The following is a 24,565-nucleotide window of genomic DNA, read 5'->3' on the forward strand; positions in this document are numbered from 1 at the left end:
GAGCGAAGTACCAGAGGTAGATTGCTCAGTGCTGTCAAGAAATAGGGGAACAGTTGCATTGAACAGCCTCGGGTGGCCTGTCATATGGTGCTCTGAGCGAGTCAATCCACTGGCTGCATCAGGGCTGAATTTACTGAGTTACTGAGGTGCCCAACCATGTGTCTCTTGGGCGAGTGCTGGCTTGCTTGGGGCCATGCAGCGAGCTCAGCTCCCGTCACTCGTGGTGCCATCCCTTGCTCTGCCAACACTGGGGCATGGGGGTGGAGCAGGTTTTAGGGTTCAAAGCTGTTAAGGAGGGACACAAGTGCTGCTCTTGCTGTTGCTGCTGGGAATGCCAGTGGTGCTGCTGGGGCACTGGGGTACGATGAGACCTCCTGATGTGGAGCTCTGTCCAGCTCCAGCCCAGAGCTTCACCTGGCGTAAAGAGGTTCCAGTGGGGCTCCTGACAGAGCCAAACCCATGAACTTCCCCAGCTTGTCAAATCAGGGTCTGGGAACAGAGTATTGGGAAAAGTTGTTTTCCTCACCAGATGAAAAGAGATGTCAAAATAAATTTTCCACGTTCGTAGGAGAATCTTTTTTAACACATATTGGAATAAAGGTCAGTGATGTTTTGTTCATGGCACATGGCCTTGCAAGTGGGAGGGTGGCATTGCTGTTAAAAAAGGTGGATTTCTGGGTGTTGGCTGTTTTTTTCTGATGGGGTTAAAGACCCCAGCTAGGAACTGTAACAAAAGAAGAAAGCATTACTTGTACACTGACTCATATGTTTATGCTTTTGTTTTCAGAATCGACAGGAAAAAGGATAAAACAGAAAGAAAGATCTTGGACAGCCAGGAAAGAGCATTCTGGGATGTGCACAGGCCTGTGGTAAAGCTTCATTTTGAATTATGAGACTTTCCATGTTGTGACAGCGAAGTTTTAATACTAGTAAGCACTGTGCCATGCACAAAAACACTGCCTTTAAAATCACCACATGGATTTTCCTCACACTTCAAAACACACCAAGTGTCTACAAGATTATTTTAGACATTCTAGGCTTGTGCATGCATGGAACTATTGATTTGGAAATATATGATAAATGTGAACTTTTGAAGATTGTTTATACGTACAAAAGAAAAACAGCTTACCCAGTCTGGCTCAAACTTGCTAGAAAAAGCTCCCGTCTTAGCTGAGATATTTCCTTTTGGTGCCAAAGTTATGAGTAAATGGATTGGATGCTGAGATGCCAACTTTGGGTATGTGCAGTCTCTTGCTTAGCAAGGATAATTTATGGGACACAAACTTCAGGAAGGGGTTTTGGACAAGATCTAATTGTATATTTTAGAAAGGTAAGGTAGCATGAAGATAGCGAACAGAGGAGTAATACGATTACCATCTCTTTTCAGCCGGGCTGTGTGAACACCACAGAAATGGACATTAGAAAGTGTCGCCGTATGAAAAACCCACAGAAGGTGAAAAAGGTCAGTTTGAGTTTCTGGTTTTGGTTTCTTTTGCAGGGGATTATTGTGGTTTGTTTTATTTTGTTTCTAATGTAAATCACACTTAACACCTACAGTATATCAGACTTACTCAATAGGAACCAATAAAAGTGTTTTTCAAATATCAGTTCATTTTGTTCTGATTGGTGAATTTGCTATTCCCATTTTACCAGCATAGTAGTACAGACTGGATGGTGAGTAGAGCTGAGAAGGTCATTAAGGAGCTCTGATTCCCAGATGTCTGCTGGCTCTGCCCTCCTGTAAAATTAAAAAGAATTGGCAAAAGTACCTAGGTCCCATTTTCAGAAATTATTTGGGCACAGGTTTTTCAGAGCTGTTTACCAGCCTTAATCATTTCAAAGGCTGGATCATTAGCAACTTGGGTGTCTTGGACTTCCAGAAAGTTATAGCTCTTCTATGTATATAAAGTCAGAATCGTTTAGGTTGGAAAAGACCCTTAAGATCATCGAGACCAACTGTAAAGCTAACACTGCCAAGTCCTCCACTAAGCCGTGTCCCCAGCTGCTGCGCCTACAGATCTTTTAAATACCTCCAGGGACAGTGACTCAACCACTTCCCTGGACAGCATTTCTCAGTGCTTGATAACTCTTTCAGTTAAGATATTTTTCCTAATACCCAGCCTAAATCTTCCCTGGCACCACTTGAGGCCATTTCCTCTTGTCCTGTCACTTGTTACCTGTTTTAGAGGGGACACCAGACTCCTGAACTTCCATTGGTAGTTATATTGCAGCAGAGCTGTTCATATGTCTCCTATAAATTTTGAATAAAAAACACTAATTGAAAAGGTAACTGGTATTACTGTCAGTGCAGGTTTCTGTCCTGAAAATGAATGGCTACAACTCAATCTGAAGGTATTTGTTTAGAAAGGTTCACATGAACGTGACCTATTGACACCTGGTTAAGAACTTTCTTCGATGTGTAGTTTTACAACAAGAAATTAAACCAAGTGAAAGAAAATGCCATAGGGTTAGTTTCTAGTCTTTTCTTTCTCCACTTGGTTCACAACAGTGACCACTCGCAGTGTTCATCCTGCAAGCATTGACACAAAGCCTTCAGAGCCCCTCAAAATTATCAGCTACATTTTAACATTTAAAATAATCTCTTTTCTTAACATGCCTGCAGACCTTCCAAGTGCAGGTGTCTGCAAGCACTGTCTGATCTGTAAATTTTGCTCCAGGCTGAATGATTATTGACCTGTGTGGATATAAACAGTAGGAAGTTGCTGGTTGTTATTTTAGTGCTTTGCATACTGCATTTTGCCTCATTGCATGACAGAGGGAAATGCTGTAATCTCTTCTGTTTGTTTATTGGTTCCTCACAGTCTGTATACGGGGTTACTGAGGAGTCTCAGCCCCAAAGCCCTGTACACATGCCCTCCCAACCTGTACGCAAAACTACAAAAGAGGATGTCCGGAAACAAGTAAGTAGATGGCTAGGTGGCAACTTCTGAGAATTGATATCTGGAGAAAAAAGAAAGAAAAAAAGAAAAAAAAAAAAGAAAAAAGCATATACAGTTTTTGAGATACCAGCAAAACCAATTGTATGCTTTACCTGTCCTTGATTCTCACATACTTTATGTAAAGAAGTATTTAATTAGATAGATAGATAGATTCATTGAACAGTGCAGTTGTATGATGATATGTGTTATGCATAATACTGACCTTTGAATCTGCTGTTACTCTGTCTGTGGACCAGCAGACAGATTAATTTCCAGTTCACTGAGGGTGCCTGAAAAATGGGCAGTGACAAAGGCTAGGGAAGAAGCTGGCATACTGGGGCACAGGCTGGGGACGGGTGGTGAGGAAAGGCATCGTTTGGTGTGTGACTGTTAGACCGTACAGTCAGAGCTTTTGGGGAACTAGGAAAAAGTTATTTGCACAATCACTCCAAGGAATGGCCAGCCAACTCGCACATCCTTGCCCTGACCCAGGGAGCTGTCCCTCAAAATTACTTTCCTGCAACAAGCAGCAGCACACTGAAGTACAGACAGGAGTCACAAGGTCAGCGTTTTAATAAAGGCAGCTTTAAACATGTTTTTTAGGCAGCCAGTTTTAGGATCGTCTTCTGAACTAAACCTGAACACTAAATTCCTTGACCTTTTCCATCATAGGCAACATAGGCTGCCAGGGTGCTGTGAAAAACTAGTTCATAGCAGAGTGCTAATGTGCTGTAAAGCCTTTATTGGTCTTGTGGTGCCAGTCAGAGAAATGGAAGAGAGGAGTGTGGTGTAAAAAGGGGATCATATTGCACCCTGAGTAGTCTAGGAACCTCGGCCCCAAATACGTGCCTTTCCTACTTTTAATTAGGTCCTCTGAAGCTTCCCCTGGGGCTTTGCCATAGGAAATGGAGATTCCTGTTGGAAGCAATTAATAAGTTTCTTCTAATACCTAGGGAAGGGTCCCATTTCCTTCTGAGTTACTTTCTAGCTGTTTGGAAAGAGAAATCAATAGTGTATTAGGATATTGTCAATGCATGCTGTAGAGCTGATGGATTGTTAATGTCCTTGTCATCTCTCTCTTCAGATAACTTTCCTGAATGTGCAGATAGAGAGACATTGTTTAAAGATGTCCAAAGTAGCAGAAAGGTGAGTGTCCCTGTTTGCATGATTTCCCATTCTTTCCTTCTCTCCAGTTTGGCATTTCCAGAAATAGAGAGCAGGCAGGAACGCACAAAGGCTGGTCCCCTCTCTCTGCATCCATCCTTCCCACTCCTTGACCAGCCGTGCTGCCTGTCTGCTGACCGGTGTCACTTCTGCACTTGCTCTTCTGCCACTGAGAAAAAGCAGGTGAAAAATGAGGATGCTGTTGTACTGTAGGAGCAAAAGAAATATTATTCACAAAAGAAAGAACTCTTGCAGTACTTTTGTTTCCCACCCTTGCACAACCCTAAAGTTTATTTGCAGCAAAGTAATTCCTATTTCAATTTGAAAATACTCTTTTTTTTCTTTTGTGGGTGAACTCTCAGTGTGCATCTCGTGTTAGTCTGGCACAGCTCTGGGGAGGGAGCTGCATTTGCATCTTGTTGTGCATTATGTTCGTTGTCTGATTCATAATGGGGTTGTAGGGCCAGTTTCTACTCCCACTTACATATATGAAACCCTGTGGGAAAGTGCTGGTATTGTACCTGGCCTACTCAAGGCAGTGTTTTAAGAGGTGGCTTTCTCATAGAGGCAATCAGGGCACAATCTGACTTGCAGAATATTTAGTTCCAGTAGGAAAGTATGAACAGGTAAAGAACAAGCTCAGATTTCATTGGGAATGACAGCTCCTTTACTTAGATACCTGTAAGTTACACACATTTGCAGGAGAATCGCTGAGACAAATGTGGGGATCGGCATGCTCTTCAGTACATCACTTCTCGAGCAAAACTGTGTTGAACATGAGGGACATGATAAAGGCTGGTGCCTTGTAGAGAAATAATAGAGGAATTTTTATTTAAGCAAATTAAAAAGAGATTACCCTATGATATGTGCTTTGCAGTGCTTGCACCTGTAATTAGGGTGTGTGCACTAAACTAGGCAAATTAAATGTTGAGAGCCCCAAAGTAAGTTCTTATTGGTTCATAAAGTTTAACAATTAAAATGAAAATTTATACAATTAAATAGAAAATGTTCAGAGGCTCCCTGAAATCCTGCATAGGCTATATTGTATGATTGAAATTGACGCGTTCATATTTATGTTTTGGGCTTTCTGGTTCTTTTTTATCAAGAAGATACATTTGGCTTTACCAAAAAAATGTCAATTTGTACTGAATTTACTTACAATGACCCTAATATGCCGAGACAGTAATAATTTCCAGGTGGGTAATTTACAAGCAAACAGATCTGTTTTGCTTGAATTTTTTCTAGGTAGGTATTTACTCAATAAGATGGACTCAGTAAAACTCCTTTACTTGTGACCATCAGATCCTGTCCACATAACACACCTATTGTTCAAGTTCATTAGGAGCTACTGACATTATAAATGTAAAATTGTCCATGCCAAAAAAACCTATTAATTTTCAGTAAAACTGGACAGAAAATTTTCCTGCTTTGAAAGGGCTTTGGGCTTTTTTTAAAATTGATCCAAATTGGAGAAGAAAATGTTGCTATCAAAACCGGTGCAAATTGATAACCAGGAGAAAAGTAAATAAAATCAGAACAATCAAAAAGTTCTTTTCTCCTGTTTTGAAAGTTTCATTTTGAAATTATAAACAATGAAAATCATGGTTTTGATATTTATATCTTGTGAGTAAGTGTTTGGTTTTGTGATGACTTTGGATGGCAGCATTGCTGGAGGGTCCCAGGGCTTGGTGCGGGGAGTAGTGGGCAGGGCAGCTGGACGTGGGGTGTCACAGAGTAGGCGGGAGGGAAGTGGAGGGGCTGGCGAGTCCAATGGCTTGGCAGGACTCTAAGTGAGAGTGTGGCAAACTGGGGTGCAGGAGACAACTTCTTGGCAAGCTCCTTTAGGCAGCCAAGCCTGACAGTGGCACCACCTGCACTTTTTCAGTACAGCGCAAAGGCACTTTCAGGTGGGGTGAGGGAAGTAATGAGGAGTACATGAGGCAGGGGGGTAGTGGGGGAAATAAGCTGCTATCTATTCTGTTATAGGAATAAGATATAAATTATTTTAATAGTGGTAGACCAGTCACATTTTCCATTAATGCATGCTATTCTATGGGATAGCCCTTGTTCAGCAGAAGAGGAATGGAAAGGCTCTCAAAAGCTCATCCCTAGCTTCCATGAAATAAATGGCTGCTACTAAAGTTACTCTTCCCCCTCCTCGCTGTTTCCCTTCTAGGAGTAGACCTGCAGCAGCTGTGGGAGCAGGCATTCCTCAGCTGGTCCAGGCACCTTGGAAACAGTTTTCTTCTCCTTTCTTACACTTCCTTTCTCCCCACTCGGGACCTGCACACTGTCAGGTTTAGGATTTGGCAGTGAAATATGGGAACTGTTGAGCAAAACTATCAATATATTCCTAGCTGCTGTTTTCCCAGACTGCATCGTGCAGTGTTAGTGCAATTCCACTACATGTGACATCACAGACATGGCTGGGGAAAACCAGAGCATCTTCCCACGCAATCTCAGCTCCCTAGGTGAAAATCAGTGCCGTCCTCTCAGTTCCTCAAAGTTGCTGTGAAGGCTCAGCAGGGCCCCCTGATTGCAAAACAGTTGGGTTTTCAAGGCAAGTTCTGCAACCTTCAGGGAACTCTTCCCACAGCTTCTTCTACCAGAATTGCAGTGCATCACCTGAAAGTCCAGAAGTCCAGGTCTGCATTTTGACAGAAATGCTTTCCCTTAGGAGTCCCTGCCTGTAGCTTGCTGTAGACAATAAGGCAGTGATTCTGCTGCTGTCATTATACTGAATCAGAAAAATGTGCTTAGCAGTTCCCCCTTGTTTCATCTAATTTAGTTTTTTCCCCATTTATATTTTCTAGTACTTGTGCTAGTACCTCTGATGCCTTCTTATTATTTTATTAGGAGCAATTCAAGTTTCACAGCAGATGTCTTCTGATTGATCCTTTTTGTTGGTTTTTTTTTTAACCAACCCTCTCTCTCATTGATGTCTCAGGGATTGCTGCTGCTTTCTGAAATTGGACGCTGCTCCCTCCTCCAACCCTTGACCCACAGCAGTCATGAAATGTAATTAATGAAATGAGATGAGACAGCCCTGAGTGCCCTGAGGGGCAATGGGAACCTGCTGTGGTTACAAAAGTGTGTGATTTTAATGCCTCATGATAAGAGCTAGGACAAACAAAAAGAAATAATTACTGTAGAGCAGGTCAGGGAAACTTTCTGCCTTTTGTGACCCTTTGTTTCACGGGGTCTTTTCATTCTCCTACCTTTTTGAGATGTGGAAGACCAGAGGTAAGGTTTAGCATGGACAATCACGATGCAAGTAGATTAGTTGTTCAGTATGATGAGACTCAATTAACTTAGTTAATTACTTGGCAGACCTAGGCAAAAAAAATTAAAAAGTGCCTTAGAGTATTTCCAATATGGTCTAGAACAAATTTCTTTTGATTTATTTCATATATGCTGTCCTTCTTTTGTAAAAATGCGCCCCTAGCTGCAACCCCAGTGGAATTCCTGAATCACTTATGCAAGCACAGTCCTTTTCCCAGGAAGCTCTTTGAATCTCATCCTAGTGAGGATTAGAGGCTATATGTCTTATCTTGCTCATCATGAAGCAAGCCAGTATAAAGGTCAGGTGTTTTTCCAACATGCATATAATTTACTACATTCCAAGTTAATTATTATAAACTACTGTTGAAGTATTTTACAATAGTGCCATTAGACTAAAGGATATACCAATGTAACAAAAAAAAATCATCTATAGCCTGAAGCTTTGACATTCAGGACCGTGATCCTCCAAAGATTTAAGTATATTCTTAGCTACATACAGCACATGACCCTATTTAGATGAGTTACTCATAACGCATAAAGTTAAGTGGATGCAAAAGTCTGCAAAACCCAAAAGGGCAAGAGGCAACAAATGAACAGGAGGACATGCGCTTCACAGCCATCCGGTGGCTTTCTGGGGGACCAGTTGTCGCTTCATTGGGTTTTTTATGGGCACCTCAACAGAGATGAGCTTCAGGAAGATACTGCAGTGAGCTGGTGCGCGTTTGCAGAGGAATCCTTGCATGCACCATCCTTGGGAAAAGGGACTGCTGTGGTTGCTGAGAAGCTGACTAATCCCTACAAAAAATAAAAAGAAGCACACAAACAAGAAAAAAAAGAAAATCTGTACCTCTCTGACATGTGACTCAGTATCCAGGCCCCAATTTTTTTTCTTTCTTTTAATTTTATTTTATTTTATTTTTATTTTGTTTTGTCGCAGTTTAATAGCCTACACAGAGCAATATGTGGAATATGACCCGTTTATAACTCCTGCTGAGCCTTCCAATCCCTGGATAAGTGATGATGCAGCATTGTGGGACATTGAAATGAGGTAAGAATCGGTGGTTTTAAGTAATGTTAGAGTTGTCTTGCCGTTTTGTTTGTATGCTTCTCTCACTGCCCTGTTTGGATAGGAAGCTGTGTGTAACTTTACAGGGTACAAGTAACATAGCTAAGGTTTAAACAGGAGCTTATGCTTTATCACTTCTTGTGTGAATTATTCAGCCTTTCCACTGCCATATGACCTGATGTGTGGTACTCTCTAAGTCAGGTAGTGGATGCTCTCATGCCTGTCAAGGACATGCACAGACCTAGGTCTAAGAGTCCACAGATCTAGTATACTGCTAAGAAATATTGTTCTAGCACATCTCCTTTGACCCTTGAGAGCCTGCTCTCTGGTCCTCCCCCAGCTGCAGTGCTCCAGCCCTGCTCCTGTCCTGGGATCCCATGAAAGATGCTACTGGCAGAATAGGATGGGTCATAGGGCAGTGACTGTTCCTGCTGTGCGGAGGGGGATTTGGCACAGGAGCCAGAGGAGTGTAGCTCACACATAATGTGTGAGACCTGGCAGGTCAGAATTGTAATAGATGATGAAAGTGAGTTTGGGCCTCACCTGTTAGTGAACAAACTGGCTTGTCTCTGTTATGGTGTCTAATAGATGAAAAGGAGGAGGAATGACACTAGGACCTCCAATGCCTTGCACCTCAGTTTCTCCAAAAAAACAAGCACAGCACTGCAATTTAGATCTTTTGCCCACGTGATGCTGGTGCAAGGGAAGTCTGGCCAGTGTCTACATGTCTTGCCATCATAGGCTATCCACAGTCCTTGTAGTGGGGCTAGAATTGTCCTGCCTGCCTCTGTACCTAGCAGTATCACAGCATGGAATTGCCATGCCACATACCACCTTCAGTACTCGCTCACATGCTGTGGCCAGCTACTGGAAGTGCTGAGCAGCTTCTCCTAGTGTTTAGCTGCTGCTGTTTGGCACCAGATCTGAACAGGGAGTTCACTTTAGCAAATCTTTGAAAAGAGAATGCCAAATCTAATCCTGTCTATTCTTGAATAATAATGTAAAGTTTAAGAAGCTACCAGCCTAAGAAAGCTAATTCATAGTGAATCCATGTTCCAGGAAAGGGGCAAGTTTTCTTCCCTGTTTAACAGCCATATGGTCTGGGATGTGAAAGATTTTTTCACTTGCTTCTCTGGTAGTCACAGAAACTTCCCTAATCTCTGCCTCTCCTCATGTAACTTTAATATTTTATAATTTCCTTTCTAGTCAGTTTCGCTCATTTTCTCCATCCTCCCTAGCAGGGCTAGAACCAGTTATAGCCCCTGCAAAATACTTCTCCGGAGGAACCCCCACCCACAAGGTAATCCAGGCATCTGTTATAACCACATCTGTTGAGGTAGCTGCAAATCTCAGAAAAGATGTCTGTCCCTGAAGAATACAATTAAGCTGATGTCACAGCCTTATAGGCATTTAAAATAAATACTTGGCTTCTGCTACAATTTCAGAGTTAAGGAAGTTGATTCTCCTGCTGATGAAAAAAAGAAAGTTGTATTCTTGGGAGATGGAAGAACAAACAGCTCTGTATTTCCATTTTATTCTCTATTGTAAGAGAACTCACTGCATCTGCATCTAGTTGCAACTTGCATGAATAATTAAGTGATCCCTGAGTTCCCCTTGTGTTGCCTGCAAAGTTGTTTCCTCAGTTAGGAGAGCAGAGCCCTTGCTCAGGAAAACAAAGAGCCTCTCACTTCTAATGGCAAGGCCAGCTGCTGAGTATGGACAACCCTGTGCCACTACAGTTCATCCTTCATGGCACTCAGGACTCAGGAAACATCACGGAAAGCCTTCAATTCTAGACAGCACTTTGGCTTTTTTGTTCATGCTAGAACATTGTGCAGTAGCAAGAAGAGCAGCCAGAGATCTCTGGATTCATCAGGAAATTTCCTGATCTTAGCTTGTGCATAGCTCCGCACAAATATGGCTTTCATGCGCCCGTGCTGGCTCACTTAACAGGTAGGCTGGCATCTGTGCCCCTGTCTGCAGCACTGCTGGCTCCTGGGCAAGTGCAGGAGGAGCCATCCCAAATGATCTGCACTTCGAGTGAGGACGTGCCCATCAGTTTTGCTTAATCTTTACACCAAGAGAAAATCAAAGTGGGCATTTTATTTACCCCTTTGGCTTATTTGTCTTCAGCACAGATCGCCACTGTCCCCTGAGGCTCCAGGATTAGGAATCACTGTGGACATGATGAGACATGTAGTTTAATAGATATGTACTGTTAACAATGGCTCTACTGTCACAAACGTGAGCAGCTGAGCTCTGTTTTTGTGGTTGTCTCATAGTATGACGCCATCACACCAGAAGCTTTCAAACATTTTGTGAGCCCAGATTATGCTCTGATGTAGACTGTCTTGTAGGATCCTCATTGTGATTCCCCGGCACTGCCTCTCCCCATAGGCATCTCTGCGACATGTCTGGCAATTCAAACATCTTATGTAAGTAAGGTTGTATTAAGAAATAATTGAGGAGAAAGATTCTTAGTGATTTTGGGGGAGTCTGCATCTCAGTGTCCCAGCTGAGACAGAAAGGAAGAGTGATTATCATGGAGGGTGGGAGTGAGAGGCTTTTTAGTCTTCCAAGAGGTAGGCATCCAAAAATCAGAGGCACTGAAAAATAAAAGGCCACAGAGCAGTAACCATATTTAGAAATCTTTTCTGCACTGCTCCTTAGTGAAACTGCTTTTTTTTGATGCAAATGTGGAACTGAAAATCTGAAGCCATTTCCAAGTGACCAGCCAGCACTGTAGAACACAAGGAGATGCCCTGGAGCCCACCATCGGCCCAGGGAACACTGCTGGCAGATTTCTGCCTTGACATATAAGAAATCCCAAGGTACATTTGAGGAGATACATAAGAAGTGCATAATGAATAATTATTCAAGTATGGCATGCTGTTCTTTACATGAAACCTACCAGAAATTACACTGAAAATCGTATCATTCACTGTCTCTCTTGTTTTGCTATGTACCCAGATAGTACAGTTGCTTTAATGATGATCCTGGTCTTTATAGCTTCTTTTTGTATGTTATTTGCTAATTTGTGTTTCCGCAAAATCTTGGAAAAACCCCACCATCTCCTTGTCTGATAATCTTCCTCCCTTTGCTGCTTAACAGAAACAGCAGCAGCTGCTCTGACAGCAGGCAGAAATGTGCATTCCATCTGTTTTTTCCCTTCTCTCTCCAAACAGCAAAGAACCTAGTCAGCAGCGTGTGAAAAGATGGGGTTTCTCCATGGATGAGGTGCTGAAGGACCCAGTAGGCCGAGACCAGTTCCTTCGTTTCCTGGAATCAGAGTTCAGCTCAGAAAACCTCAGGTGCAAAACCTTCTTTGACTTAACTAAATGAATGGGACCAATCCTACTCTCTTGCATAGGTGAAATCCAATGCTTGGTCTGTCTTGAACTGCTAGAAACATGCATTTGAATGAAGTTGCAAATGGCAGGATTTGGCCCATAGCACTACTATGGATGCCAATACTAGAGCTATGTAAGTAATCTCGGGAACAGTGTTTAGCAGAGCCAGTGTTATTAAGTGTTGCATGCAAAGGTCTTGCAAAGTTGTAATAATGTGATGAAACACAGTGTATCACTATTAAGACCCCAACAATATATAGGATTTGCATGTGTATTTGTGGCAGGGGTTGTGTGAGGGAAACACAGTATGGCGATCATGTGGCTAAAAACTGTTGCAGTCCTGGCATGCACCAAGTCGGGTTTGCAACAGCTACTGTTGAATTCTGGCACCTTACAACTGTTCCAGAGCTTGACTCTCACCTTAATAGCACTGTCTCTGTATGGGAATTCTGAGTACCTGGCTTCTCATGTTGTGAAGAAGATAAAACTGCTTTATGAAACATTGTGTAGACCGGGGATCCTCAAACTTTTTAAGCAGGGGGCCGGTGCACAGATGCAGTGGCAGGCAGCCATCTGCAGCTGCTTGGTTCCCCCCCCAACCCCTGGCGGGGGGGCGGGGGGTGGTGTCTGTAAATACCGGGGGCCGGATTGAGGACCCTGGGGGGCCGTATCCGGCCCATGGGCTGTAGTTTGAGGACCCCTGATGTAGACAGCCATGTGATCCTACATCAGACTGAGAGTATATAAATCTGTTGTGCACAATTCTGCTACTTCAACTACAGCAGGAACAGAGAGCAGCAATAAAATGCCCTTTTGGTGGCAAACCAACACTAGACAAAGACAAAACCTTTGCTAGAAGATCCAGCCCCTCTGGCCTTGTCCATATCCATAACACTGTTCTAAACCCGATCTCTGGCCCTAGTACATTGCTCCAAGGTACAGTCCCATTGCAGAATTGATGAAAAGACATTGGAAGTGCCAACAGCATGCTTCATTCTGGGGTAGCAGTCCTTCAAAGGGTATGCCGCTCTCTTCAGTCCTTCCAGCTGCAAAACTAAGTGCTAAACTCAGTGTGTTAGGATTCATTAGTCACCCCTGTGTACCTCAGATCTAATGTATTAAGCCATTTTCCCTTATTGGTACCTGGTATCTTCTTACACCAACAGAAAAAGAGATGTCTAGCTAGATATCCCCCATAGACCCCCAGCTAAAGCCACAGCCCTGCCTACACAGCAAGCCCACTGCTTGTCCTAGCATTAATAAGGATATAGGCACAGGTTTTATCATCCTTGTCCTGAATCTTAACTCTAATTGTAACACTAACCCTCAAGTTTATTTTAGGAAAAGCAGCTCTTCTGCTGTGGGTACCATCCATGGAAGAGCTAGTGTTTTGTTGTATCCTGCAGATACAACCAAACCAAAACAGGTCCCATAACAGCAGAAGCGTATGTATTACAGTGAGCTCTGAGAAACTGAGATTCCCAGGATTATGCTTGACACAGGACTGGGGCAAACCTTGGGATTAGTGTTCAGGATTGCAAGCATTTGAATGTTAGTTTCTTTGCTTGGTGCTGCAGAGAAAATAGGAGAGAGCTCATGCCAGCCAGAGAGGCAGCCTGAACAGGTAGAGGTTGATGGGTTGATATTCAGTGGCTAAGGTTACTGAACCGTAACTGGTTACTGACTCTCACCTGCATGTGACAAACAGCCAAATTTACTGCCACGTTCATCCATTTGTGCAGAAGCAGGACGATGGTGGTTAGCAGCAGGGCAGTCTGCAGCTGCCAGCCTGTGCTGAAGGCGAGGGTTCGAGTTGGTGTCAGGGTGCTAGTCTGTGCTCTTGTACTCTTGCATGATGGATCCTTAACCCTGCTCCTTATAGCAGAGGCGCTAGATGGATATCTGCAACAGTCCTCACCTGCCCCTGGTTAGCCCTGGAGACACAAAAGAATCCAGCAGTAATGTAATTTGACTGCCCTAGATATGGCAGTATCCAGTAAAACCCACTTTTTTTTCACAGTCTGAATTATACTGTGGAGGCTTTGTTGTGGTGTTCTGGTGCCGTCTCAGCACGTGGATGGGCACAGGGACTAGTTCACATGCTTTCTTTGGGGCAGTCCTGTTCCAGTATGCCCAGTGGTCATTGGCAGAGGCGGCCAGAGAGCTTGCAGGCTCACTGGCAGAATCATGCCTGCTCCCAGCATGAGGAAATCTGCTGTCAGCTGAGCATGCAGTCAGTTGGATTTTGGTCTTTGCTGGTGGTGAGCGGGTTTGATGTTGTTCTTAGTTTACACCAGCTAAGAACTTGATTGCACAGCCCTTGAGTTTGCGTTTTGTTAATTTTTTTTCACTTAGAAAATCAAACAGATTCATAAAGCATGTGAACAATTGCTTTAGTGTGCTTTATTGCAGTCTGCTAGCCTGCAAGATCTGAAAGGGAAATTCCCCAGAAAGTGACTTCAAATGACATTGGACCTGACCATCGTCTTTTTCGAATTTGTCTGTCCAAGGAGAAATACAGAAAGCATGCTAGCAGCAAAACTGTGAAAAATCAATGCACTTCTATGTTTGTTATTTTTAAAATCCTGAAAGTTAACTTGTAAGATTAACAAGGGAGTGTTACTAAATTACATAAATGAGCTTGAAATTTTATTGCTGAACAAGTACTGAATTTGTATATCCTTACTGTACTTCTGTACAGCGGTGCTCATTTGCAATTAAATTGTAGTGAAGAAGTGCAAAAATTAATATACTGTAATAAAATACTCCTCAGATGGGTTTTCTGAAACATATATGAGGTTGCACTAAGGAAATCCAGCCCGTTTTATGACTAACAGGTGTCCCCCATGTTCATTTTTGTCCTACTAAAACAAATGGAGAAAGTTTCATTATGAGAAGGCAAGTGTGTGCCTTCCTCGGTCAGTCAGAGCTGCTCCCTCTGCTGATGTGCATTCTGTTTGGTTTTGAGATGGTTTGTAGCAAAGGGAGGCTGCAAGTCAGTGGGCTGGGGTAGAGAGGTTAAATCCCGTATCCTTTTTGGAAGACACTGGTATCGTTATTTGGTAATATGGGAACATAGCTATCGTTCTTAGGGAATCATTATCATGGTGTTGGCTTATGTGGTATGATTATTATTTAATATTAGATCAGTATTCCAAAGCCTGCTTAAAGCTTTGAATATCAACAGGATGTAAAGGCAGAAATTTTAATGAAGAAAATTAGAATAGATGTATTATTAGCAGTGGTGCTAGAGAGCAGAAGGTGGCTCTCCAAGGTTCAGGTGTGGCAGAGAAAGCTCCCAAGTTTGTATTAGGAGTGTGTGGCAGAAAGGAAAGCAACTGCTGGATGCTTAAATATGCAAGCAACATTTAAGTTATGCCCAACAGCAAGGCTGGGATCTGTCTCACCTAAGTTGGCAGCTTGGAAGTAGTGCTTTCTTCTGTATCACCCAGGCTCCCTTTACAGTGAGAGAAGGGAAGCTGAAGAGGAGTTAGCGCATCACCCGGGAAGGATGTGTTTCAGCTTTGAGTGGGAACAAAACTAAAAGCAGTGAAATTAGACTGTAAAGTCCTTGTCTGTCTCTACCATCTCTAAGCCTGAAGAGACTGATTCAAATGACAGTGTCTGCATGGCACACATCTACAGTTAAGTGAGATGCATCTCACCCAAACCCTGGGAAGCTGTAAGAAACTTTCTGAGAGCACAGCATCTAGCACCTTGCTAGAAAAATTGCCTTTGTAGTTATCTTTTTAAGGACTCTTCTCCCAGTAACTATCCAGAGATCTGGGAACTGTTGCAGGTGGGGATGTATTATGTCTTGGGAAACGTCAGTATTATCTTCATTAAAACTGGCAGGAGTCCTGTAGGCTTCTGTGTTGTCCTCAAGGCAGATCGGAGAAAGTAACTGCTGGAAAACCTAGAAATTCCTGGTAATGCTAGAGAAGGTTGTGTGAAGTATGCACTTGAGAATGCCTTGAAATTAACATAATTTGGTGGTATAGCAAGGGGACCACATCCTGCTCTTATACCCAGTGGTGCAAGTCCCAGATCACAGGCTGATTGTGGTGGTGTGTTTCCATATCTTCCTAGCTGAGAAAAATTGGTCCCGGTGGGGATCTCGAGTGAGGCATTGCCGGAGGTAGCAACAGACTAGACTCGGTGACCTCCCAGGTCTCCTTCCAGCTGTGTTTCTGTGTTCTAATAAACTTGCAGGATCATGTCCACCAGTCTCCTGGGCTCAGCTGAGCCCTGTAACTTACTTATTTACTGGCTGTCCATTATTTATGTGAGAGCATGAAAGCCAGTCAGTTGGGTATTTTTCTCTCTGGTTTTATTTTAACTCTTTTTCTTGCTCTCTTTTTTTTCTCCTTTCTGTTGCTGCCTTTCATCTACAATTTGTTTTGACTCTGTTGATTTTTGAAGTACCCAAAATATAGCAGACAACATGCCAAGCCTCAATTAAAACCCAAACCAAACCAAACCAACAACAACAAAAAAACAACAACAACAAAACCAAAAAAAGCCAACAGAGAGTTCTTATACATTTTTTATGACCTGGAAATCTCCCGAGACATCCTGAGATTGCTGCGATGTTCATCTAACTGGTGGATTGATTATTTTTTTTCCTCCCAACTTCAAAGAGTGTCAGCTGGAAAGAGAAACAACTAAGTAGAAATATGGGAAATAGGAATTTTACCTGAAGGGAAAGGAGACTGCGCACCTGTGCAGACCTCAAACAAAGAACACATGCCGCCTTATAGGAATGCACTGTAAAGCTGGCAGTGCACGAATGCGGGTGTTTTGTGCGTTACTGTGAACATATGTTGAAAACTGAGTTACCGAGAAAAGAACTTTACCCACAGGAAGTGGTTTTATCTTCTGTGACCCCCGATGGCTGAAACTTGTTGCCAATTTTTAATAATTTTTTTTTTTAGTTTGTATCGGGAAAGGAAAAGTTTGGGGCATCGAGGGAAGCATATCTACTGAAGTGAAACCCATGCAAGCCCCTCGTTTTTCAAATAAAAAGCATTTACAGGGGAAGTTTCTAACCACTGCCAAAGCCACAAGGGCAGGTGCCACACTGGGGAGGTTGGGGCGCGGGGCCGGCGGTGGGCGGCGGGGCCGGGTCCCGGTGCCGGGCCGGGCTCATCCCCGCCTGGCCAGCAGGCGGCACGGCCGCTCCGCGCCTGAGCCGGCTGCGCGCTCCCGGCGGGCACCTCCGCCGGCGGCCGGCCCGAGGGGCAGCCTGCGCCCCTCCGGGGGCTGGGCCGGGGTGCCGGCACCTCCCCGTCCCGGCAGCCGTTCGCAGCAACCGGCCGTCTCGCTGGCGAGCGCTGCCTGGCTGCGGAGAGGCGTCTTCTGCCCAGGAGCAGCAGGCAGAGGGGCTGGGGGCTGGGGCGGGGGGGCCCTTGCCCTCGCCCACAGCCACGATAGCGAAGGACCGTGCCCATGGCAGGCAGCCCCGCTGCAGGCGTCTGTCCCCAGCGTGCCCCACGGAGGGCAGATTTCTGCCGGTCCCCGCCACGCCAGGCTCGCCGCACCAGGGACCTGGCCGTTAAGCAGCACAAAGACGTAAATAGTTCCTCTGTTTGAACTGCGTGTTGATTTATACCTGCTGCTTTCGTTCAGGTCCCCTCCCAGCTGCGATGTTAAAAACGGTACTTCTTCCCTGGGTGAAAAGGAGGGAGGACGAGGCGGGGGGCGCCCCGGGTGCCGGCAGGGCGCTGTTGGGGCGGGCGGTGTGCCTGTGTGGCCGTTTCGCTGGCAGGGGTATCGCAGCCTTCCCCAAGGTGGGGGTACAACGCTGTCCTTATGCTGGCAGCCCTTCCTCAGTTTCTGGAGTCATCCATGTTGTGCCTCTCGGTCAGGTTTTAACGTTAATTTTTGTTTTGCAGCGGCCCTCAGAAGCAGCCCCCTGCCCTCCCCCCAGCGGTCCCCTGGCTGAGGGGCGGCTGTGAGCAGGGACTGAGCCCCTCGGCGGTGCCCTGCGGGGCAGGGTGGGCGCGCTGGGGCCCAGGAGCGCTCTGCGCCTTCGGGGGGCTGCGTAGGATAAAGCACCTTTACGGGTATCTCCTGCAAGTGACAGCAGCTTAATTACAAGCTGATTGAGGTTGAAATGGTTTATGTCTCTGACAGCAGTTTAGGACACCATGTTATCAGCCTTCTCCGGGTCTTACATGCTGTTTTATAAAGGGCAAAGAACCTGTGATCGATGCTGCTGTTCCCTCTGTGCAGGCAGCCCCCGTGCCAGCCCTGCTCTGCTTATAGGTCACCTGCGGAGAGGACACACCAGTACATCTCTCTCCGCCCCTGCCCTGTGCGAGAGGTGTCTGCCTCCCAGAGAAGGGAAGGAGGCGATGTGGGATCTTCTCCTGACTCCTTGTGAACTTGGGGCTGGGCTGGCGCTTCAGCCATTGCGGGATGACTCAGGGAGTGCGTTTGCACTTCATAATTGAGCACGAATTCCAGGGCAGCCATCATCTCTTTGCTCCTTTCTTGGGCAGAAATACCTGCTTCTCTCTTGTAAATGCTGTATAAATCCTGCAGGAAGCCCTGCTTATGTATTGGCTTCGGGATGATTTCTCATGGCAGGGAATTTGCCTTGGAGTTGAGGCTGCAGGGCTTGGTACCCCTCTTTGATGTTCCTTGATTTTCAGATACAAGCCATATTGAATAGCTTTGAAATTTTTACCAAGACAAAACTCCCCTTTGCCTTGAAGAGGACATCCAGCCTTGGGCATGAATTCACAATGGCTTGCAGTAAAAAGAGCTTGTTCTTGTTAGTGTCAGATTGGTCTGGTTGGTTGGTTTTCAGATTGAGCCAAATGGTTATTAAAATGGATGGCACTCCTGTTCTGGCAAGCTGTCACTTCACAGTGCGCCTGGTTCTCTCACGAGTGTGCTTTCCCAGCCCACCTCCCCGGCTCCAGGGGCAGAAGATAAGCCAGCAGAAAATGTTCTCTCTAGCCAAGTGTTTGTCTGAAGTGTCCCAGCTACTCTGGAATGATTAGCATCTTTTCTCTCCATGCCTCTTCTGCATTCGTATATTCCCATCGCATCTGAAATTGAATGATAAAATGTTTTCGAAGCAAAGCAAGCCACATGTGGCATCAGGTTGTTGCACTGTGAGTGCTAGCCTTTACTCTCTGCATGCGTGTGATAAGTGGGGGTGTCACTTGTGGTTCAAATAACAAGGCAGGACGTCAGGCACACTTAACACCTCAAATATGGAAAAGGACAAAGCACACACCCCCCTCCACCAACCCCAAATACACTATTTCAGTTTATAAAACCAAATGTCACCACCAGTATGTGACTCCACAGATACTAATGTAGTGTCTGAGCACACCCCAGTCCATTTTACTCACAGCCTGCCAGGAAGTGGGGAAAGCCGTATGATGGGGTATGGTTGAGTGTTTTGGGTGAGTCAGGGCTGTGGCGTTAGGCTCCCTTCTGGTAGGGGAGGAGCAGGGACAGGCAAGAAGGACTTAGCCTGGCCTTGCATGCACTGGCACTGCAGATGTGTTTTTTTCCCAAATTGGCTGTTTCCCTCTATTGCAGGTAGGGGACCAGGCTATATGGTTTAGCGGCTTCATTTGAGTACAATAATTTCAGGTGTTTCTGGGGTGGTTAGGCACTGCCTGCATCTGGTAAGGAAGCGAGGGTCAGCAACAGCGCAGGAGTCACTGGGCTGCTGGCTCCTCTACCCACCCTCACCGCCAACAGGATTTTGTCCTGGAAGACACTGTATCTTGTCACTGTTCTAATCTTAGCCACAGTGTAAGGATTTGGTGTAAAGTATATTGCTCCTTACTCTGAAATCATGCTAAATGGAGAGTCTTCAGTGAATTAAGCTAAATGCGAGGATAGGCTCTACATCTGTATTTTGGGACTGTGCCCAGGCTTATCCATCACGTCTTACCTACATTTCTCTCTTTTTCTCTTTTCTCCTCTTAATTTTTGCCTAGTATAGGTTTTGGTTGGCTGTCCAAGATCTTAAGAAACAACCTCTACAGGATGTAACCACCAGAGTGGAAGAAATCTGGCAAGAGTTTCTAGCTCCTGGGGCCCAAAGTGCTATCAACCTGGATTCCCACAGCTATGAGAAAACAAGCCAAAATGTCAAAGACCCAGGGAGATATACATATGAAGATGCACAGGTTGGTTCTTGATTTTTTGGAACTATGGCTAATAAAACTCAGTTTCTGTGATATTCTGCTATCACATTGTCATTACTCACTTGTAAGAAAAAGGAGACATACAGTTTGGAGTGACTTTGAGGATATCTATTCAAGCTGGGTAAATGATATTTTCTTTGAATCTATCGGTTATAACAGGCTAATGCTCCTCTGGGAACAAATTGTTCCAAAATTTACAAGTCTGCAAGGTGCAGGGAGCTGGAGCCATGTCTCAGGGAAAGCAGAGATGAAAGAGTGCTATAAAGTTCAGTTTGGCTCTCTGTAGTCCCTGTCACCAGTCTGGCTTATTTACAGTATGGCTGTTATCATAACAAAATCGTGGTTAATACACCTTTTTTATCATTTATCTATTTACAGCTAATTATATCCCCCCCCCCCCCCCAAAACCCCAAATGCAGCAGCTCCCTCCAGCGCAGCTCGAGACTTGTCCACCAGACACTACCTTAGAATAATGATAGGACAGTAGGCAATGCAGTGAGCTTAATCCTTCCCTCCTAAGGGCCTCAGATTTATCAGGGAAATTTTACAGATAAACTGTGCACAGAAAATGCCTTTAGGAAAACAGATAATTTGAGAAAAAGTGCTACAAGCTAGGATAAAGCTGCCTAACCTTCTGAGAAAGTGAAAATATAATTTTATAAAGGCTAAAAAAGAAAAAGGAAGAAGGGATCATTTGGCAAATATTATCAGGGATGCAATTAGAAGATATCCTCCTCATAATCATTTTTATCAAAAGCATGTAGTAAAACCAACAGCAAATGAAAAGAATCCCTGTTCCTGTATTTTCTTTAAATTGGCGTTCAAAGGCAATTCTTCAAAATACTCCACTAACAAAATACTTCCATCTCAGGGGAGATGTTGTGGACCACTTATACAAGGTTAGGCAATGAATTTTTCAAACCAGCATCAAATACTGTATTTTCCTGAATGCAGTCTTGCTCCTTGGGGCTAGCATAGAAGGAATGTTCGCAGAGTTTCAAGGCAATCCCCTGTGAATATCAGGCAACTTAAATGTTCTTTTTAAAGCTGAGAAACGCAGGAGTATGAAGACATTCTGTCTAAGACGTATTTTTTTGCTTTGCAGTTAGAGTGAACTTCTGTAAATTTGCATCACCTGAAAAAAAATATGATGCTAAAATGCAGGCTAAAGCGGATAGGTGAATAATGAGGGAATTGATTAAATTGATAAGTAGAAGTACTGAGAGTAAGATGGATGTTTAGACAATGAGTATTTAATCAGAAGAAGACATGGAGGATTTAGGCTTGAACTGATCAGTTCACAATGTAATTGCCATTCAAAAGGGAGTTGATGAAATCAAGCTGGAGCTCTTGCAGTTAGACTGCAATTTTATTTCCTTGGGTTAATTTTATTTCAGAGGATTTTTATGCTGATGGTTGTCCTCAATTCATCTGTTTTGCTTCATGAACACAAAAGTATGAGGTAAAGGTAGACCCTCAGGCCTAGCTGTGGTCTCTCTTGGAGATTTGGTCGCTCTTGGAGACTGAATCTGTGCCAAGAGAGGATGGGATAATATGGAAAGTGAACCCAGTTACCTTCTTGTGCAGTGGGCTTCTGGTAGCTGTCAACAGCCAAGCAAGCTGTTTCTGACTGCTTGACCAGATAACTAAGAAGGCTGTCTAACAAAAGCAGAGGAGAACAGGCCACTGCTGAAGGGTGTGGTGCCCTAGTGGAGCTGGGGCAATGTGGCTTTTACTGGCTCATCCTGGAGAGGGGACATTTTTGTTTGCACATCCACTTGATGGGAACAAATGTAGGTCCCCACAGCATGCTCTGAATCTCCCAGGTTTTGTGCTGGCATCTCCCCCAGGTCAGCCCTGCCACCTCAGGGGCTCTGTTGTCCATTAATCTGCAGCAGGTCAGAGTCCAGCTGCCTTATCTCGGCACCCTGGCACCAGCAGCCCATGAGATTCCCACACATCCTGCATTCCTAGAGTCTCAAGCAGACACAAGTCAAAACACCCCACTGTGGGAGGGAAAATATGACTGTTATCCTGTCCTGTGTAGCTTTAGCACAAAGAGGAAAACAATTGAAATGTCCTTGGGAATAAAGAACAAGAAAAAATTTAGTTTACTGAACAGCGCATTCTTTGAGTGTCTGCAGCTCTGAGACACCAAGAGGAAAGAAAAGGGTTGGCTGAACTGAGAAAATGAAATTACTACTCCTGCAGTAGAGAAATAGAAGGTCATGTGGCACTCTAGCCCTTGTGATGACCTGGGAGACCTGTAAAATGCCAATTCAGTATAAAAAGCACTGGGAATGAACACATTGCTGTACTTGGGAAGGGGAAGGTATAGCAGAGCACAGTATACTTCGGGCTAGTCAACATAACTAGAAGTTGAAAGCAAAACATTGTCTGTTATCAGGTGCTTAACAGTCTACAAGGATGTGCTTTGCACAACCTTGGCTCCCAGCCCCAAAGAGCTCTCCCAGATGCTGCACAACCATCTGGTAAGATAACTAGCCTAGAAGAAAACAGGGAGAAAAGGGGGCTCCCGACAAACATGCCTCTCACTTAAGACCTCTTTGTCCCAAGACCATTCACACTCTGAAGGCAAGTGGTTCCTCTATTTAAGACAAGTGAATTGAAAATCTCAGCTCCAAACATCCTCAAAGGGCTCCTAATACTAACCTGAATTTGGTGTGCATTTATGGTTTCGGACAGATCTCTCCTGTGTTACAGAAGCAAGTGTTTTGCTATCCCCACCTCAATCTAAGATATGTGCCCTGTTGGGTGTCCCTCTCTGCTGCTGCACTCTGCAGTCCTGCGCTGCTCAGCTTGCACAGAGCCGCCTTCTCTTGCCGTGCCTCCTGTGTGTGCCCTTGCCCACCCCGTGCCCCGTTCTAGCTGTGCCGCCTCGCCTCAGCCTGAGCAAAGCGTACTGTGCCAGCTCAGCCGGCACTCACCTCCCCCAGCCATCGAGTTTGCCGACATCCCCCGTCCTCAAGCAGCACAGCCCCTGCTCCTGGCTCTGTCCTGATCTTCAGCTTTGCCAGCTATCTTGATCTGCAGCACCTTTTGTCATTTTAGTGCTGGGCCTCTCCAGAGGCGAGCCTACCAATTTAGCTGATTATTTTCTGCTTTTAAACAACTGTCCACTGAGTAAAATATTGTGATTATCAAACCATTTTCACTGGGGAGTAAAGCAGCTTTTAATACAAGGGGCACCATCGGGAAAGGTCAGTTCAATTAAACAGTGAACTACTTAGCAGGATGTAAGCTCCCACAGGAGTTATCAGCATCACTGAACAACCAGTGCAGAGCCCTGCAATATGAAGCAGGCACAGCCAGCTCTGAAAAGTAAATAGGTTTGGGTCCATCTGAACGGCCTCTTTTGGCTAATGAAGCTGCTGACAGCCAAAGTAATTTGTCTTTAACATGGGAACCCAGAGCTGTGAGTGTGACGATTATGACTTATCTGTACAACACGTTATTAGTTTTTAAACATTCCCCCCCTCCTCCACCACTTTCAAACAACTCCTTGCCTCCCCTGAAATGTCTTTGTGCCTCCTAAAAGTCTTTAATCCCTTCCTCAGTCCCTTGGCATTGGGAACTGGTATCACAAGAATGTGTTGTATCTCCTGATAGAAATGTTTGCTTGTAGGGATGTTTACTGGTAGGCTTCAGAGCCAGGCATACTAGAGTAAGGTAAGCCATGTAGTTGTCTTTGGAATTAGTTTCCTGTTTGCTTTGTTTATTTTTCTTCTTTAATAAATAGAGGTTTAGATTGACATTCCTTTACCTGAACTAATAGGCTATTGTTTCTGTGAAGATGATTCGGGGAAATTCAGTTCTAATCCGGGCTCAGTTAGGGATTTTAACTGTACAGTGCAGATCCTTGGCTAATTCCAGAGCAGATTTAGACCATAATGCCAAACTCCAGGCTGCTCAAACCAGAAATGTACTTGGCCCACATTTGTATCATAAAATCATAAAATAATTTGTGTTGGAAGGGACCTTTAAAAGTCATCTAGTCTAAACCCCCTGCAATGAACAGGGACATCTTCAACTAGATTGGGTTGCTTTGAGTCCCATCCAACCTGATCTTGAATGTTTCCAGGGATGGGGCGTCTACCACCTCTCTGGGCAGCCTGTTCCAGTGTTTCACCACCCTTATCATAAAAAAAAAAAATCTTCCTTAAATTTAGTCCGAAATTTAAGATTTGGGCCCAGTTCATGCTCTCAGCTGCCCCAGGTGTTGGTTCAATTTGTTCTGGACTGTGATAGAGATATGACCCCTTGCAGGATTCATCATCAGTGATCAGTCCTCAGTTTGCATTCTGATTCCATCAGGAAGCTGGGAGCACTGGCAGAACTTGACAGGATCCTGTTGAATTCAAAAACAACCTCCAAGTGTAAGCAAGGATCTCTTGGAAGTGGAATGTCATTTTCTACTAAGAAGGGAAAATGAAGGTGATTGCTTTTCCACTGACTTTGTCTTTTCAAGCGTGCACAGGATGTGAAAACAAGCATGTAGAGGAGTGTATGCCTGGTGCCTGTTCAGTGGGCATACAGAACTCCTTTTGTAGGCCTTGAGCAAAATCA

At 44.5% G+C, this 24,565-nt stretch overlaps 1 protein-coding gene across 2 annotated transcripts in view; it reads left to right on the forward strand.

The window, feature by feature from the left end:
- Nucleotides 1-24,565, forward strand: part of RGS6 (regulator of G protein signaling 6) — a 284,190-nt gene that overhangs the window by 219,566 nt on the left and 40,059 nt on the right. For both annotated transcript variants that reach the window (XM_056347234.1, XM_056347233.1), the window contains exons 9-15: nucleotides 788-869; nucleotides 1,388-1,462; nucleotides 2,823-2,921; nucleotides 4,024-4,085; nucleotides 8,323-8,433; nucleotides 11,637-11,762; nucleotides 19,774-19,960. In XM_056347234.1, coding sequence (XP_056203209.1) covers nucleotides 788-869; nucleotides 1,388-1,462; nucleotides 2,823-2,921; nucleotides 4,024-4,085; nucleotides 8,323-8,433; nucleotides 11,637-11,762; nucleotides 19,774-19,960 — 742 coding nt within the window. The remainder of the gene's footprint in view (nucleotides 1-787; nucleotides 870-1,387; nucleotides 1,463-2,822; nucleotides 2,922-4,023; nucleotides 4,086-8,322; nucleotides 8,434-11,636; nucleotides 11,763-19,773; nucleotides 19,961-24,565) is intronic.

The sequence above is a fragment of the Falco biarmicus genome, chromosome 7 (genome assembly GCF_023638135.1).
Source record: "Falco biarmicus isolate bFalBia1 chromosome 7, bFalBia1.pri, whole genome shotgun sequence".
Lineage (NCBI taxonomy): Eukaryota > Metazoa > Chordata > Aves > Falconiformes > Falconidae > Falco > Falco biarmicus.